General features: G+C 43.0%; 1 protein-coding gene and 1 pseudogene across 4 annotated transcripts; both read right to left on the bottom strand.

Moving 5' to 3' along the window:
* Positions 1-2,184: 2,184 nt before the first annotated feature.
* Positions 2,185-3,093, bottom strand: LOC141582730 (protein GVQW1-like; annotated as a pseudogene).
* Positions 3,094-9,464: 6,371 nt separating this feature from the next.
* TCEAL8 (transcription elongation factor A like 8) lies at positions 9,465-11,660 on the bottom strand. Of its 4 annotated transcripts, none has more exons than XM_010332200.3 (3): positions 11,522-11,660; positions 11,100-11,133; positions 9,465-10,475 (listed from the first exon to the last, which is right to left on the bottom strand). In XM_010332200.3, exon 3 carries the CDS (start codon positions 10,435-10,437, stop codon positions 10,099-10,101), a length of 339 nt encoding a protein of 112 aa, XP_010330502.1. In that variant the 5' UTR covers positions 10,438-10,475; positions 11,100-11,133; positions 11,522-11,660; the 3' UTR covers positions 9,465-10,098. The 4 variants fall into 4 exon arrangements, with proteins under 4 accessions (XP_010330502.1, XP_010330501.1, XP_010330500.1 ...); XM_010332199.3 differs by having other exon boundaries at positions 11,534-11,660; XM_010332198.3 differs by having other exon boundaries at positions 11,063-11,133; positions 11,522-11,659.
* Positions 11,661-16,615: the final 4,955 nt, after the last annotated feature.

Below are 16,615 nucleotides of genomic sequence, written 5' to 3'. Positions count from 1 at the left end.
CCGCCTCCTGGGTTCAGGCAATTCTCCTGTCTCAGCCTCCTGAGTAGCTGGGATTACAGGCACATATGCCCAGCTAATTTTGTTGTTGTTGTTGTTGTTGTTTTTTGTTTTGTTTTGTTTTTTTTTTTTGAGACGGAGTTTCGCTCTTGTTACCCAGGCTGGAGTGCAATGGCGCGATCTCGGCTCACCGCAACCTCCGCCTCCTGGGTTCAAGCAATTCTCCTGCCTCAGCCTCCTGAGTAGCTGGGGTTACAGGCAAGCGCCACTATGCCCAGCTGCTTTTTTGTGTTTTTAGTAGAGACGGGGTTTCACCATGTTGACCAGGATGGTCTCGATCTCTTGACCTCGTGATCCACCCGCCTCGGCCTCCCAAAGTGCTGGGATTACAGGCTTGAGCCACCGTGCCCGGCGCCTTATTTTTTTTTCTATGGAGTCTCGCTCTGTCGCCAGGCTGGAGTGCAGTAGTGCAATTTAGGCTCACTGCAACCTCCTCCACCTCCCGGGCTCAAGCTTCAGCCACTCCAGTAGCTGGGACTACAGGTGCGTGCCACCAAGCCCAGCTAATTTTTGTATTTTTAGTAGAGACGGGATTTCACCATGTTGGCCAGGATGGTATTGATCTCTTGACCTCGTGATCTGCCCATCTCAGACTCCCAAAGTGCTGGGATTACAGGCGTGAGCCACTGCACCCAACCCAGATGCATTTTTTTTTTTTTTTTTTTTTTTCAGACGGAGTTTCGCTCTTGTTACCCAGGCTGGAGTGCAATGGCGCCATCTCGGCTCACCGCAACCTCCGCCTCCTGGGTTCAGGCAATTCTCCTGCCTCAGCCTCCTGAGTAGCTGGGATTACAGGCACGCGCCACCATACCCAGCTAATTTTTTGTATTTTTAGTAGAGACGGGGTTTCACCATGTTGACCAGGATGGTCTCGAACTCTCGACCTCGTGATCCACCCGCCTCGGCCTCCCAAAGTGCTGGGATTACAGGCTTGAGCCACCGCACCCGGCCCAACCCAGATGCATTATTTTTTAACAATGCAGGCTTTGGTCCCAAGCCTTCAGGTAGTCTCTTACATTGCTGAACTGAGATGGATAATCCACTACAACTCCTCTAAAAGAACAGCATTCAGTGTTGGTTTATCCCCTCATTTAAAAATTTATCAACTACACAGTGATTATCGCTGTAAATCATGCTAATACGCTTCCATCACGAAAACAACCACTTATGAATCACTTGCTATGTACCAAGTGCATTAATTGGATAGTAGCCTTTAATTCTGCCAAAAGATCCTTGAGGTATGTGATATCATTGTCCCAATTTTACAGATAGAAAAACTCAATATATCATTTAAATAATTTGTACAAAGTCACATAGCTAGTGAGTATAGAGCTGAATTTGAATACAGGTCTCCTTGACACCACGACTTGTGGTCATAGCCTATAAAGTGTATTGTAGCCTAACTGAAATATCGATATCCTTCCAGTATTCTTTCATAGACCTTTTATTCTTTCGTTGTTTTTTTTTTTTTTTAAAGATGGGGTTTCACCATGTTGGCCAGGCTGGCCTTGAACTCCCGACCTCAGGTGATCCGCCTGCCTCAGCCTCCCAAAGTGCTGGGATTACAGGCATGAGCCACCGCGCCCAGCCCTTTTTTTTCTTTCTTAAGATGTTTGTACTAGGTTTCTTTTGCTGCTGTAACAAATAACCATAAATTTAGTGGCTTAAACCAACAGAAATTTGTTATTTTACATTTCTGGAGGACAGGACTGTAAATTGAGTCTTACAAGGCTAACTTCGAGGTGTTGGCAGGGCTGGTTCCTTCTGTACCTTTCTTCTTCCAGCTTTGGTTCACTGCCATCATTTTTGGTTTGTGGTTTTATTACCATACGTTCTGCTTCTATTATCATATTGGATTTTTGACTTCTGAAGTGAAATCTCCCTCTGCCTCTCTCTTATAAGGACACTTGTGATTGTATTTAGAGCCCATTGAATAATCTCCCCAACTCAAGATCTTTAACTTAATCACATCTGCAAAGTCCCTTTTACCACATAAGACAAAATTAATCTAGTCCAAGGATTAAAACATGGATGTCAGCCAGGCGCAGTGGCTCATGCCTGTAATCCCAGCACTTTGGGAGGCCGAGGCGGGTGGATCACGAGGTCAAGAGATCAAGACCATCCTGGTCAACATGGTGAAACCCCGTCTCTACTAAAGATACAAAAATTAGCTGGGCATGGTGGCGCGTACCTGTAGTCCCAGATACTCGGGAGGCTGAGGCCGGAGAATTGCTTGAACCCAGGAGGTGGAGGTTGCGGTGAGCCGAGATTGCGCCATTGCACTCCAGCCTGGGTAACAAGAATGAAACTCCGTCTCAAAAAAAAAAAAAAAAAAAAAAAAGACATGGATGTCTTTGGGGGACATCATTAGCCTACCACAATGTTCAAATGATCTTATGTTTTTCACTATCCCAAATCTGTATCTCCAGCATATAGCTCTCTTTTGAGCTCCATGCTATTTTATCCAACTTATTTTGAACTTTGACTTGCAAAAATCTCACTTTGAATGAAATATAATCTCCTTCAGTTCTCTCACTGCACCCCAAATCTCACTTTGGGTCTCTATCTATATTAATGACACCAAGATTCAACTAGCTCCCCATGCCAGACATTCTTAGTGTTCACAACTGATCAACCACCGAGACTTGCTGTTTCTACCTCCCATAAACCATTGCAACAGCTCCTTCCTGGTCTCCCTGCCTGAAGTATTGCCCCATCACATAAAAGGATGACTCCATGCTGGGCGCGGTGGCTCAAGCCTGTAATCCCAGCACTTTGGGAGGCCGAGGCGGGTGGATCACGTGGTCGAGAGATCGAGACCATCCTGGTCAACATGGTGAAACCCCGTCTCTACTAAAAATACAAAAAACTAGCTGGGCATGGTGGCGCGTGCCTGTAATCCCAGCTACTCAGGAGGCTGAGGCAGGAGAATTGCCTGAGCCCAGGAGGCGGAGGTTGCGGTGAGCCGAGATCGTGCCATTGCACTCCAGCCTGGGTAACAAGAGCAAAACTCTGTCTCAAAAAAAAAAAAAAAAAAAGATATCACATTCAATTATCCTTAAGACAACTCTATAAAGTTGATATTTCTTTGGGAAATCCTTATTCTGCAAAAGCAGACTTCTCTAAGGCAAAAAGAAAGTGACTTGTATAGAATACTTTCATGTGTTCTTTTATAAGCTGTTTTTGGAGATGAACTCCGCTTGTGGAATGTTTAGAAGACTGGAGGAAAAATATGGCTCTTGGGAAACAACTTTATGTCCTGAGAGATTACTATATCCCTGACATATTTTTAGGCAGAATCCAGTTTCACCTCTGGCCCTTGTATTACTTGTGTTGCAAATTATGTTCCTTTTATTTTGGAATTTTTGCTCTATTCCCATCCTTTTACTAGGTCTTGAAACATAGTGGACAAAACAAAGTTTCTGCCCTTACGATGCTTATATAACACTCTTTTTTAAAATGTGGTAAAATTCACTTATAGGGAAATGCACAGATCTTAAGTGTGTAATTATGTAAAATTAACTGTGTAAACTAGAGTATTTCTTTTCTTTTCTTTTTTTTTTGAGACGGAGTTTCGCTCTTGTTATCCAGGCTGGAGTGCAATGGCACGGTCTCGGCTCACCGCAACCTCCACCTCCTGGGTTCAGGCAATTCTCCTGCCTCTGCCTCCTGAGTAGCTGGGATTACAGGCACGCGCCACCATGCCCAGCTAATTTTTTGTATTTTTAGTAGAGACGGGGTTTCACCATGTTGGCCAGGATGGTCTCGATCTCTTGACCTCGTGATCCACCCGCCTCGGCCTCCCAAAGTGCTGGGATTACAGGCGTGAGCCACCGCGCCCGGCTTAAACTAGAGTATTTCTATCACTCCAGAAAGTTTTCTGTCTCTCTTCCCAGCCACCTGTCCTCCAGTAACAACTTAGGTTATTTCTACAAATTTTTCTGTTGTAGAACTTCAAATAATTGGAATCATACAGTATGTGTGATTTTCTGTGTCCAGCATCTTTCACTCAATATAAGGTTTTTAAGATTCATCCTTATAGTTTTATGGATTACTTTGTTTATTCTTTTAAAAAATTGTTGTTGTCAACTTTGGCAAAGTGTCAAGGTACAAAATCAATGTGCAGAAATCACAAGCATTCCTATACACCAACAACAGACAAACAGAGAGTCAAATCATGAGTGAACTCCCATTCACAATTGCTACAAAGAGAATAAAACACCTAGGAATACAACTAACAAAGCATGTGAAAGATTTCTTCAAGGAGAACTACAAACCACTGATCAAGGAAATAGGAGAGGACACAAACAGATGGAAAAACATTCCATGCTCACAGTTAGGAAGAATCAATATCGTGAAAATGGCCATACTGCCCAAAGTAATTTATAGATTCAATGCTATCCCCATCAAGCTACCATTGACCTTCTTCACAGAACTGGAAGAAAAAAAACAAAACGTTAAAATTCATATGGAACCAAAGAGAGCCCACATAGCCAAGACAATCCTAAGCAAAAAGAACAAAGCTGGAGGCATCACACTACCTGACTTCAAACTATACTACAAGGTTACAGTAATCAAAACAGCATGGTACTGGTATCAAAACAGAGATATAGACCAATGGAACAGAACAGAGGCCTCGGAAACAATGCCACACATCTACAATCATATGATCTTTGACAGACCTGACAAAAAGAAGCAATGGGGAAAAGACTCAATGTTTAATAAATGGTGTTGGGAAAACTGGCTAGCCATATGCAGGAAGCTGGAACTGGACCCTGCCTTACACCTTATACAAAAATTAACCCCAGATGGATTAAAGATTTAAACATAAGGCCTAACATCATAAAAACTCTAGAAGAAAACCTGGGCAACACCATCCAGGACACAGGCACAGGCAAGGACTTCATGACTAAACACCAAAAGCAAAGGCAACAAAAGCCAAAATAGACAAATGAGATCTAATTAAACTTAAAATCTTCTGCACAGTAAAAGAAACAATTATTAGAGTGAACTGTCAATCAACAGAATGGGAAAAAATTTTTGCAATCTACCTATCTGACAAAGGGCTAATATCCAGAATCTACAAAGAACTAAAGCAGATTTACAAGAAAAAAACAAACCCATTTAAAAGTGGGCAAAGGATATGAACAGACACTTTCAAAAGAAGACATATATGTGGCCAAGAAACATATGAAAAAATGCTCATCATCACTGATTATTAGAGAAATGCAAATCAAAACCACATTGAGATATCATCTCATGCCAGTTAGAATGGTGATCATTAAAAAATCTGGAGACAGCCGGGCATGGTGGCTCAAGCCTGTAATCCCAGCACTTTGGGAGGCTGAGGCGGGCGGATCACAAGGTCAAGAGATCGAGACCATTCTGGTCAACATGGTGAAACCCCGTCTCTACTAAAAATACAAAAAAATTAGCTGGGCATGGTGGCGCGTGCCTGTAATCCCAGCTACTCAGGAGGCTGAGGCAGGAGAATGGCCTGAACCCAGGAGGCGGAGGTTGCGGTGAGCCGAGATCGTGCCATTGCACTCCAGCCTGGGTAACAAGAGCGAAACTCCGTCTCACAAAAAAAAAAAAAAAAAAAAAAAAAAAATCTGGAGACAACAGATGCTGGAGAGGATGTGGAGAAATAGGAACACTTTTACACTGTTTGTGGGAGGGTAAATTAGTTCAACCATTGTGGAAGACAGTGTGGCTATTCCTCAAGGATCTAGAAATAGAAATACCATTTGACCCAGCAATCCCATTACTGGGTATATACCCAAAGGATTATAAATCACTCTATTATAAAGACACATGCCCACATATGTTCCTTGTGGCACTGTTTACAATAGCAAAGACCTGGAACCAACCCAAATGCCCATCAATGATAGACTGGGCAAGGAAAATGTGGCACATATACACCATGGAATACTATGCAGCCATAAAAAAATGATGAGCTCATGTCCTTTGTAAAGACATGGATGAATCTGGAAACCATCATTCTCAGCAAACTGACACAAGAACAGAAAACCAAACACCGTATGTTTTCGCTCATAGGCAGGTGACGAACAGTGAGAACACATGGGCACAGGGAAGAGAACAACACTCACTGGGCTAGGTTAGGGGGTAGGGGGAGGGGAGGGGAGGAACAGCAGGGAGTCAGGGAGGATGGGGAGGGATAACATCGGGAGAAATGCCTGCTGTAGGTGATGAGTGTCGGGGGAGGGTGGGATGGAGACAGTAAACCACCATGGCATGTATGTACCTATGCAACAGTCCTGTAGTATGCTGGATGTGCACATGTACACCAGAGCCCAAGCTACAATTTAAAAAAATAGTACTAATAATTAATGATTTTTGAGTACCAAAGAATGTTGTTGTATAGCATTGCATAGCGTGAATATACAGCAATTTTGTATGTCTCTTCAGATGTTATTGGACGTGTATGAGTTGTATCCAGTTTTGCCTATTATAAATATAACCACTATGAAAATTCTCATGTAAGCCTGTTTGTGAATATATGTTCTCATTTCTCTTGGGAAATACTTAGGAGTGGAATTTCTGTATTATAGAAATCGTAAATATTTAATTTGATATGAATTGCTAAACAATTTTCCAAAGTGGTTATATCATTTTACACTATCAATGTATAAGAATTTCAGGCCGGGTGCGGTGGCTCAAGCCTGTAATCCCAGCACTTTGGGAGGCTGAGGCAGGTGGATCACGAGGTCAAGAGATTGAGACCATCCTGATCAACATGGTGAAACCCCGTCTCTACTAAAAATACAAAAAATTAGCTGGGCATGGTGGCATGTGCCTGTAATCCCAGCTACTCAGGAGGCTGAGGCAGGAGAATTGCCTGAACCCGGGAGGCGGAGGCTGCAGTGAGCCGAGATCGCGCCATTGCAGTCCAGCCTGGGCAACAAGAGCAAAACTCCGTCTCAAAAAAAAAAAAAAAGAAAAGAAAAGAAAAGAATTTCAGTTGTTCAACATCCTCATCAAAATGTCAATGTCATGAAAGAAAGATGGCTGGAGAACTGTTCTAGACTAAAAGACATACCAACTGCATGTAAGGTTTGAATAAGGATTATAGGTTAGATAATGATTATATCAATTTTAAATTTTGTGGATGTGATCATTGTATTATTGTTGTTTAGGAGAGTGTCCTTGTTGTCTGGAGATAAAATGCTGGATTATTATGATGATGCATTATTACTTAGTATTTTTATGATATATTATGATGGAGTATTATGATGCTTGCTCAAAGATGATCCCAACCAACGTTTTCAACTGGGAAGTTTTGGAGCTTTATCTTTTCACCTACAAAATGTTCCCCAGAAGAGAAAGGGAAAACGGGGGAAAGGCAAAGTGCTCTGACCTGAAATAGGACAGCCATCCTCCTCCCCAATATGTCTGCACAGGATAGCCTGGACATTAGCCTTAGAAGAGCCTAGTACCTGCTGCAGACTGGAATGGAGAGACAAAGTCAGAAGCATTGTTTTGTTGAGTGCGTTCACATCCTGTATGAGCACCACCCTCTGTGGGCTCGGGGAAGGATTATCCTCCCTTGTAAAACTGGTTCCAGTGAACCTGGAACTTCATTTCACTCCAGCCAGAATTTTCGTTCAACCAGCACCTATCAGGTTGCCAGCACCTTGAAGAATGGTCTGTAGACATGAAGATTCCCTGCAAATGACATTATACAGTGAAAAAATAAAACAAAAGAAAGCCAAGGGCACATGGTTGGCTCAATTGTTTGTTTTCTTAGATGATTACTAAAGATAATTTTGAATTTATTTCTGATACATGTTACTCATACTGGAAGGAGGTAATGCATGGCTAACATGGTGTTCAGTCAATAAAAAGGCATCTTATGTTACATTCCTCCCCCTAGCTTTTTATCTTGTCCTTCTGTGTTATAAGAAAACTTTTACATTTTCTGTATAGATAGGTCCATCTTTTCCTTTAAAAATTCATACTTAAAACAATAAATGCTTGCATAGGCTATTTCCTGAATGTCAGTAAGCATTCACCAATATTTCCTTCTAATTGCTTTATAGTTAGTATTTGTAATAATGAAAAGCATACTGTATTACTAGTGCTTCTCTTCCTTCAGTCCATATCATTATCACCTGGAGGAGTTTGCAAGCTATACTTTTACAGTCTACCTACAGAATGTGGGTCAGTGGGCCTTATGTGGGGCCCAGATATCAGCATTTTCAAGATGCTCCCCAGTAGATTCTGATGCAGGTGATCATGTGAGATACTTTGATAATAAAACATTTGGAGTATAATCCATTCTCTGCCCTGTTTCTTCTTGGAATTGCTTGTTATAACTCTAGAGAAATAAAAAGACTTACAGATTATTCAGTGAGTAACCTAATTTGGACAAACCTACTAGCTCTTAGTAGTAATCAAAGTATCAGTTAAATATTAAAACACAATGTGCCAGTTAAACCCCTACAATGATTCATATGTGGGATACCAAGAGGAAGAGATAGTGTTTGCTTGTTCTACAGGGAAGATATAATCTCTAACATTTATATAATAGCATTCTACTTTAACTACATTTATAAGGTTCTTACTGATTTTGAAAGTTTTTTTTAACCACATGTCATCAGAAGTGATGGAATTAGGGGGTTGTTCCTTAGATCTGTTCCCTGCATCACTTTGCACAATTTATACATGTTCCCCAAGAGTCTTCTGAACCAGTAAGCCAAGCCTGCCAGGAGCCTTCAGGAAGAGATCATCACATAAGAGGAAAAACCTCATTCCTTAGACTTAGAGCAGCAATCCTGACTACAGCATGATGCCTTTGACTCAAATTTATACCCCAGTCCAAATCCCAAATGGACTCATCACATTTCACTCCCATGGAGAGTCTTGTGATTGAAAACAGAAGGGGCTGTTTTGCTAAGGGCTCTGAAAGACACTGTGGCCCAAGCAACCCTAGAGAAGTCCCGCTTGTGTTAAGTGTCACTACAAAGCAGAGAGAAGCTTCAGAAGAGTGAGAATTCAACCCACTGAGGACTCCAGGGGACTCAGCGGGGTTTTGGCCCTCAAGGACTGCAGTGCATCAGCAGGAGTGGGGCCAGCAGAGAGCACAGGGTCCAGCGGAAGAGGCAGCAGTGTTGGGCAGGCGTGGCAGGACCCAGGGGAGGAGACAGGGCTCAATAGCAGAGGACTGATAGGGAAGCCCCCACCTCTGCTACTGGACTTGTTCCTGAGTACAAGTTGAATTATGCCAGGTCCACCCTCAAGTGATTGGTGCTTCTATAGTGGATTGGGGTTCTGTATGCACAGGGGGAACAAGATCCCACTGAGCACAGCTGTTACTGCCTCATTTCCTCCCCACAGCAGCCCTGTGAGGCAAATATTTTCCCCATGAAAAGACTGAGTCTTAAACATGTGTATCTGTAATAATTGCCAGTTTATTCCTCTGGCTAAGAGATCCAGAGGTAATGTGAGGTTTACATTTCTTTTATCATCAAGAGTTTAGGTGCCCCCATTGCCCTCATAAGCTGGTTGCAAATTATCTGATTAACTCTTACTTGTAAAAAAAAAACAATCCTTAATTCTTTTTGTGCGAGACACATGTTCATTAAAAAATACATATAAGCAAAAAGAAAAAAAAAAGAAAAGCAATAAAACTTCACACCACACAGAAATAAACTTAAGGTTAAGTTTTTGATATATGTTATATGGATGTATGCATACACACACGCACACACAGAAAGTTTGGAATTTTATCCTACATATGTGAGCTGATATTAAATATGCTGCTTTGCCATAACCTGTTATGCTTTACTTTACAATATGGAATGAACATATTCCCATGCAAATATGTGAAAGTTTCTAATTGAAAAATAGAACTGGAAAATGGGTCAAAATCCAAAATCCAATGAGATGCTGGAACTAAGGAAACTACCTAAAACAAAGTTTCATCAGATGATTAAAAGTAAGATGGAGGTCAAAGATACATCAAAAAATGCTAACAGAAAGAAAGCTGGGGCCAGATTTTAATATTAGGCAAAAATGAATTCAAGGCCTAAAGCACACAGGATAAGGACGGCTGCGTGAATGTCTTTGCTTCCAATGCATCATCACAAACTTGTTTCTCACTCTTCTTATCTCTTCCCTAAGCCTTTCAAGCTCATCTACTCCTCTTATCATTTCTTCAGGGTCCAAATGCCTAACGGGTGTGTCCTCTTTAAATGCCTGGCCAGGCGGAGTCGACCCTCCTCTGGGGTTTCCTTCTGCTTCCCGGCTTACACCTTCTTCAGAAGGTTGAGGATTTCCTTCTGTCTCCTGTGGTACATCTTCCAAAGGGCGGTCTTCCTCGGCCTTTGGCATGTCGTTTTCTTCACAAGACTTTTGCATATTGAGTATTTTTTATTTCGTTTTTGAATAAAGTAATCCTAGAAAACAAGGACACAAAACAACTAGGTGCCAGGCAAAAAGACCAGCAGCCAGAGTATGGGATCCTATAGCGACTGGCCTTTTCTGACTCCGTACCCTAATTTTCCAAAAGTTTTCCAACTAGAGAAAGCTGGATCCTCAGGCTCAGAACTCCCCTGACTCCACCTCCCTTCCCGCCCACTTTCGTTCCAGCTCCATCTTTCTCCTCCTGCTCCTGCCCACCATCTTCCCAGCAGGCCCTGCTACAAGCCTCTCCAAACACCGAAACGGGAGCCGTAAGGAAGCAATTAACCCTTCTCCTGCCTCTGGCCGCCAGCACCCCCGCCCTTCAGACTTTTCTAAGCCCTCTGAACCTCCAGCCTCTCACCTGGGAGGGCTGGTCCGTCTCTGGCCTCCCCTCCCCCTACCGTGGCTCTTCAGCCTCCCCCTCCCCCGCCCCATTTCCGTTGCAGGCTCCGCACCGGCCTCCGGCGCTTAATCCGGTTGGGGAGGGGCTGCTGCGACCCCGGGACGTGCTTTGGTGTCACTCACACTTCCACCCCCACCCAAAGAGACCCGAAGCAATAGCACCTTTACAAAAACTGACCGGCAGGGATGCAGGGGATTTTCCTCTCTTCCCTCACCTCGATTTGTGTCGCGCCCAAGAAACCAAATATCCTGCAGACAGATGGGAGTGTTTGGTGAGCAGGCTGGTACCTGGATCACGGGGTCCCTTTCACGATTCTAGGCCTCGTTGGTGTAAAGTTTCCCACGTCCTCATCCTCGCCCTCCTTTTATGGCAACCCCGCCCTCCTCCGTGCCCCCCGTTTTCTTGCAAGCAGGGAGTGGGAAAAGCAAGTTTCTTACACACAGTTTCTCAATCTCCCTCTCAGGACCCTGATTAGCTACCCTTCTCTCTCTCCACCCGCCATACCCCAACAAACAGCCCCAAATTTCCTGCACAAAATGGGAGTTGGGCCGAACAGGAGTGGGGAAAGCAGTGTCGGCCCCGTTTGCTTTCTGCTCTCGGCCTCCTCGGCCCCAGGGTCTCCAAGTCAGCGCTCACCTTTGTACTAACCTGAAAGGATCTTGAGCACTTTTCTTCTTCTCGAGCAATAGGGAGCTGCTACAGGAAACAGGCCCTGGACTATAAGGACTTCTGCACACGTCGACTCCTGGTCACGTGAGTGCCGCGTCACCACTGAGCTCGCCTCCCCAGTCACCCCTCCCATTAACACTGAAGCCCGCCCACTGCGTTCCCTCCACTTGATACTGTCAATCTTTTTTCGTATTTGCCAATCAGTGACAATAAACTGTTACCTTCCCCCTGGACTCTTTATTCGCCTTTCTCAGATTACCAGGAGGATCAGCCTTCTAGGGTAAAACGACCATTTCTCTTTCTTTGGCGAATCGTCTCTTTCTTCTGCTCTCAATACTCCCACCTCCAAGACCCCTACAGTCCACCATTGCCCCTGGAATCCAATCCAGCATTAAAAAGGGCAAAGGTAGGAAATCGAGAAGATGGGCTGGAAAAGAATCTAAGGGTGAAAGCGGAGGATTTGACTAGTCCTCTTGAATAGTTTTCTATTGTGTTTTCTGTTTTCAACAATCAGCATACTTTTTAAAATGATACCAGAAAACGGATGCCTCATAAGCAATATGTAACACTTAATATGAACGACAAATTAGTTATATCAATGTGTAAGATTTGGGAAAGTTTTCTAATGGCTGGGAATGAAATAACAGTATTCACAACATATTGATGTGTTGTAATTTTTTAAAATCTTACCCAACAGCACTTAAAAAAAATTGACTCCCAAATTAATGTGTGGAAGGAGGCCCACTTTTCTCTCTCTCTTTTTTTTTTTTTTTTTTTTTTTTTGAGACGGAGTTTCGCTCTTGTTACCCAGGCTGGAGTGCAATGCCGCGATCTCGGCTCACCGCAACCTCCGCCTCCTGGGTTCAGGCAATTCTCCTGCCTCAGCCTCCTGAGTAGCTGGGATTACAGGGACGTGCCACCATGCCCAGCTAATTTTTTGTGTTTTTAGTAGAGATGGGGTTTCACCGTGTTGACCAGGATGGTCTCGATTTCTTGACCTCGTGATCCACCCGCCTCGGCCTCCCAAAGTGCTGGGATTACAGGCTTGAGCCACCGCGCCCGGCTGGCACAGTTTTCTCTTGCTAACAATTTTGTATACGTAATCTACTACTCTTTCTATTTCTGGCTGAACTCAAGTTATCAAGTGTTTGATGTTTGACCTTTTTCACTTTTTCATCACCATTTTTCATGACCATTTTCACGGTCATTTTTTCATGACCGCTGATGGCATCCACCAAGGTTTCACTTGGAGGCTTCAGACAAACTTCCTCTCCATTTCCTCTAGGATTCAGTACCTTGTTAATCAGATAAGTCCACAGAAAACCCTGCTTTCCACTGAGTAAACTTCTTTTGGAACTCAAAGAAACATATTTCTTGGAAAACTTTTTGTTGTTGGGAAATAACTCATATACTCATGAAACACTCAGAAAACAGAGTTCCCTGTATCTCACCATCAGTCATGAGGCGTCTTTGTGTGGCATTTTCATTCATTCACGGCACTCTTAAGATACTCTGCCATCATCCACTCTGTTCCATTAAAAGAACAATTGACATGCGTAATTGTTATGATCAGAAAGCAAAGAGAACATCATTGCTGTAAAAAAATAATATTAAAGAGAAAGCTGATATCCCTGCAACTCCGAATCCACTGGTACTTGGAAGGGTGGTGGTGCCTGGAGTGGCATTCTGGCCAGTGGAGCCAGCTGGAGAGTCAGAAGAAGGCAGAGGGGGTCTTCTGTCTAGGGTGGCCACAGCAGGATGCCTCAGCCAATAGCACCCACAAGAGAAAAGAAAGAAAACGGTTGGAAAAAATAAATATTTTTGGACGTAATGTTTAAGCATGACAAATTTCTTCCACAGTTGAGGGATAAACGTTCTGTTGTTTGAAAGAGAAAGCTTTTAATATAAGTATAACTTGCAAATTAAAAGATTTAATCATTGCCTATCACCAAATGTTTTCACTCTTTTTTTTTTTTTTTTTTTTTTTGAGACGGAGTTTCGCTCTTGTTACCCAGGCTGGAGTGCAATGGCGCGATCTCGGCTCACCGCAACCTCTGCCTCCTGGGTTCAGGCAATTCTCCTGCCTCAGCCTCCTGAGTAGCTGGAATTACAGGCACGCGCCACCATGCCCAGCTAATTTTTTGTATTTTTAGTAGAGACGGGGTTTCACCATGTTGACCAGGATGGTCTCGATCTCTCGACCTCGTGATCCACCCGCCTCGGCCTCCCAAAGTGCTGGGATGACAAGCTTGAGCCACCGCGCCCGACCTAACTTTGATCTTTTAAAAGAAAAATTATCAGGAGCAAAATGGACTTTGTGCATGTGTACACTTCTATGAAGTTTAACCAATGTATAGATTTGTTTAGCCACCACTGCAATCAGAATACAGTTCAATCACCCCTTGACATTCTTGCATGCTATCTCTTGTAGTCCTGTTTTACTGCCTTCCCTAAATTCGGGCAACCACTGATATATTCCCCATTACTATACTTTTGTCTTATTCAGAATATTATGTAAATGATTTCATACAGTATGTAACATTTTGAGACTGGCTTCTTTCACTCAGCATAATGCCCTGGACATGCATTTAAGTTGTTGCATGTCTCAATAGTTTATTCTCTTTTTGCTGAGTAGTATTCTGTTATTTAGCTATTCCTCACTTTATTTATTCATTCACCTACTGAAGGTCATTTGAGTTGTTCCCAACTCTAAGCAATTATGAAAAGAACTGCTATAAACCTTCATGTACAGATTTAGGCCCTTATTGCTTCACATCTAGACTTCCTGCCTCCAGCACCCCCCTCTCTCCCTTTAATCCACCTTAAACAGTACCTTGTCCCTGCTTTCAATGCTCATTCTCTTGCTCAGCGACCCTGGATGGCAACCCCACCACTCACCAAGTAAATCCTACACTTATCTTGACATTCAGCCTCCACCAGAATTGAGCCTCAGGACATGTTTCTAGCCTCATCATCTCCTTCTCTGCCCCATCCAAAATCTTCAGTGTCTACAGAAGCAGTGAGATCAAATTAAAAATAAAATTAAAAAAAAACAAAAAACAAAAACTTTAGTTACTGTGCCCAAATATGTCTTACACTTCTGTCTTTGTCCTTCTTTGCCATTTTCTTCTTCCTGATTCCCCTCCTCTTCCTCCTAGATCCTGGTCCTGCTCATTCTTAGAGGCCAAGACCTAATCACCCAGCCTCTGAAACTGTCATTGCTGCACATGAGATCTGCACCCTTGGTGTATCCCTTAGCAAAGGGTACCTTACACCTTTCCGTGTGTGTGTGTTTGTGTGTTGTGGGTGGAGGGTATCTAATCAGGAAGATGGTGAGATGTGAACTGAGGGTAGGGAGCAGAGATCAGGCTTCAGCTATTATGCTTCTATAGTGGCTCTCATAATGTTAAACGGTGGGTCTCCCAGAAATCTCGGAGTTTCAGAAAGAGCTGTTTGCCAATTGGCTGACTGACAAACTTCATTTTGCCTGCACAAAAAAAAGTGAAGCAGAAGTTTTATTGTACTCTCTTCTGCTTATTCTGCTTTACATACAGCCACAGCAACACTAATACCATGTTTATGGAGCTATTGGCCAAAGTTATTGACCTTGTCTTCCTAAATACTCACAGGAGACATTAGTTAGCTCACTGGTACACACCTGACAAAGAGCCAGGTGATACAGGCCTTCACCTTCATCCTTGTTCTTGAGCAACTTCAGTGCATCAATATAACACTCAGGTACCTTTGAAATTAAGTCAGAGTAAAGTTTAAATATAAGTAAATTTTTTAAAATAGCATTCTATTGAAGTAAAAACTATATCTTTTTAAAAGGAAAGAAAAAGGTTTACACGTTAATTTTAACAATAAGGATATGAGTTCTGGGGAGTAGAAACCCCGGGCCTCTGAGCCAATCAATGTCCTGTTTTTGTCCACCAGGAGAGAACTAGAGATAGTTCCAAAGTCCAGAGTCCTCCAGGTTATGTGAGAGCAGGACAAAGCAGGCAGCATTTTACCATTCAAGAGTATCCAGAAAACTCAAGTAATCCCAGCTACTCAGGAGGCTGAGGCAGGAGAATTGCTTAAGCCGGCAACTAGAGGTTGCAGTGAGCCGAGATCCCGCCATTTCACTCCAGCCTGGGTGACAGCAAGACTCTGTCTCAAAAAACAAAACAAAACAAAACAAACAAACACAAAAACTATAGTATCCAGACTAGCGTTCCCTATGTGCCTTCCGTAGTCTTGTGTTCTGATACTCTATGTTTAGCAGCTCCTCCTGCATATTTTTTTCATTGCTGTTTCAAAGCTCATCCCATAGAAGAACTTGAGCTGACCATTCATCTATCTCACTTCTCTAGCATGCCCTGTATGGCTTCAAAGCATTACTCCCTACATGGCAAAATCTTCCCCAGATCCAAAGGTTTAGCTACCAGATCCTAAGGTGTATACTCAAGCAGCCTCTATCTGAGATGATTTGCCCCTTCAGAATGAAAGCAGATTCAGCACATTCCGTCACTTTGCACAACCAAGGGTAGCCCACCCCTGTTTTGGTGCAAGTGGTACACGCAGAACCTGGGCTTATTTCCACTTAGAATTGTTTGTGTTCCAGAAAGAAGAAACTCTTCTGCTATCCCCTGTCACCACATTCCCTGACATAATGATATGTTTTTGCAAGTTTGGCAACAATATATTTTACAAATTCTGCAAAATATCCAGAACGGTCACTGACCATATTTAGGTAAGCGAATTTAACTTGAAGCACAGTTTGTATAATACTTATGGTCTCTTCCACAGGATTCGGCACATTGCCTGAACTCACAGCTAAATGCTGCATACAGTGTAGGTGATTATGGCAAGAAGTTTCTAGTTATCCAGAGCATAATGCTTATGAATTGCTATGAACCTAAAGTGCTGTGTCATAACTACTGCAATTTCAAATGTCCCTGAGTGTGTTTGCTTAGACTTATTTTTCTGAGACAGTTTCACTCTGTTGCCCAAGCTGGAATGCAGTAGCATGATAACGACTCGCTGCAGCCTTGACCTGCTGGGCTCAAGTCGTCCTAA

The sequence above is a fragment of the Saimiri boliviensis genome, chromosome X (genome assembly GCF_048565385.1).
Source record: "Saimiri boliviensis isolate mSaiBol1 chromosome X, mSaiBol1.pri, whole genome shotgun sequence".
Taxonomy (NCBI): domain Eukaryota; kingdom Metazoa; phylum Chordata; class Mammalia; order Primates; family Cebidae; genus Saimiri; species Saimiri boliviensis.
This window is presented reverse-complemented; position numbering and strand designations above follow the sequence as displayed.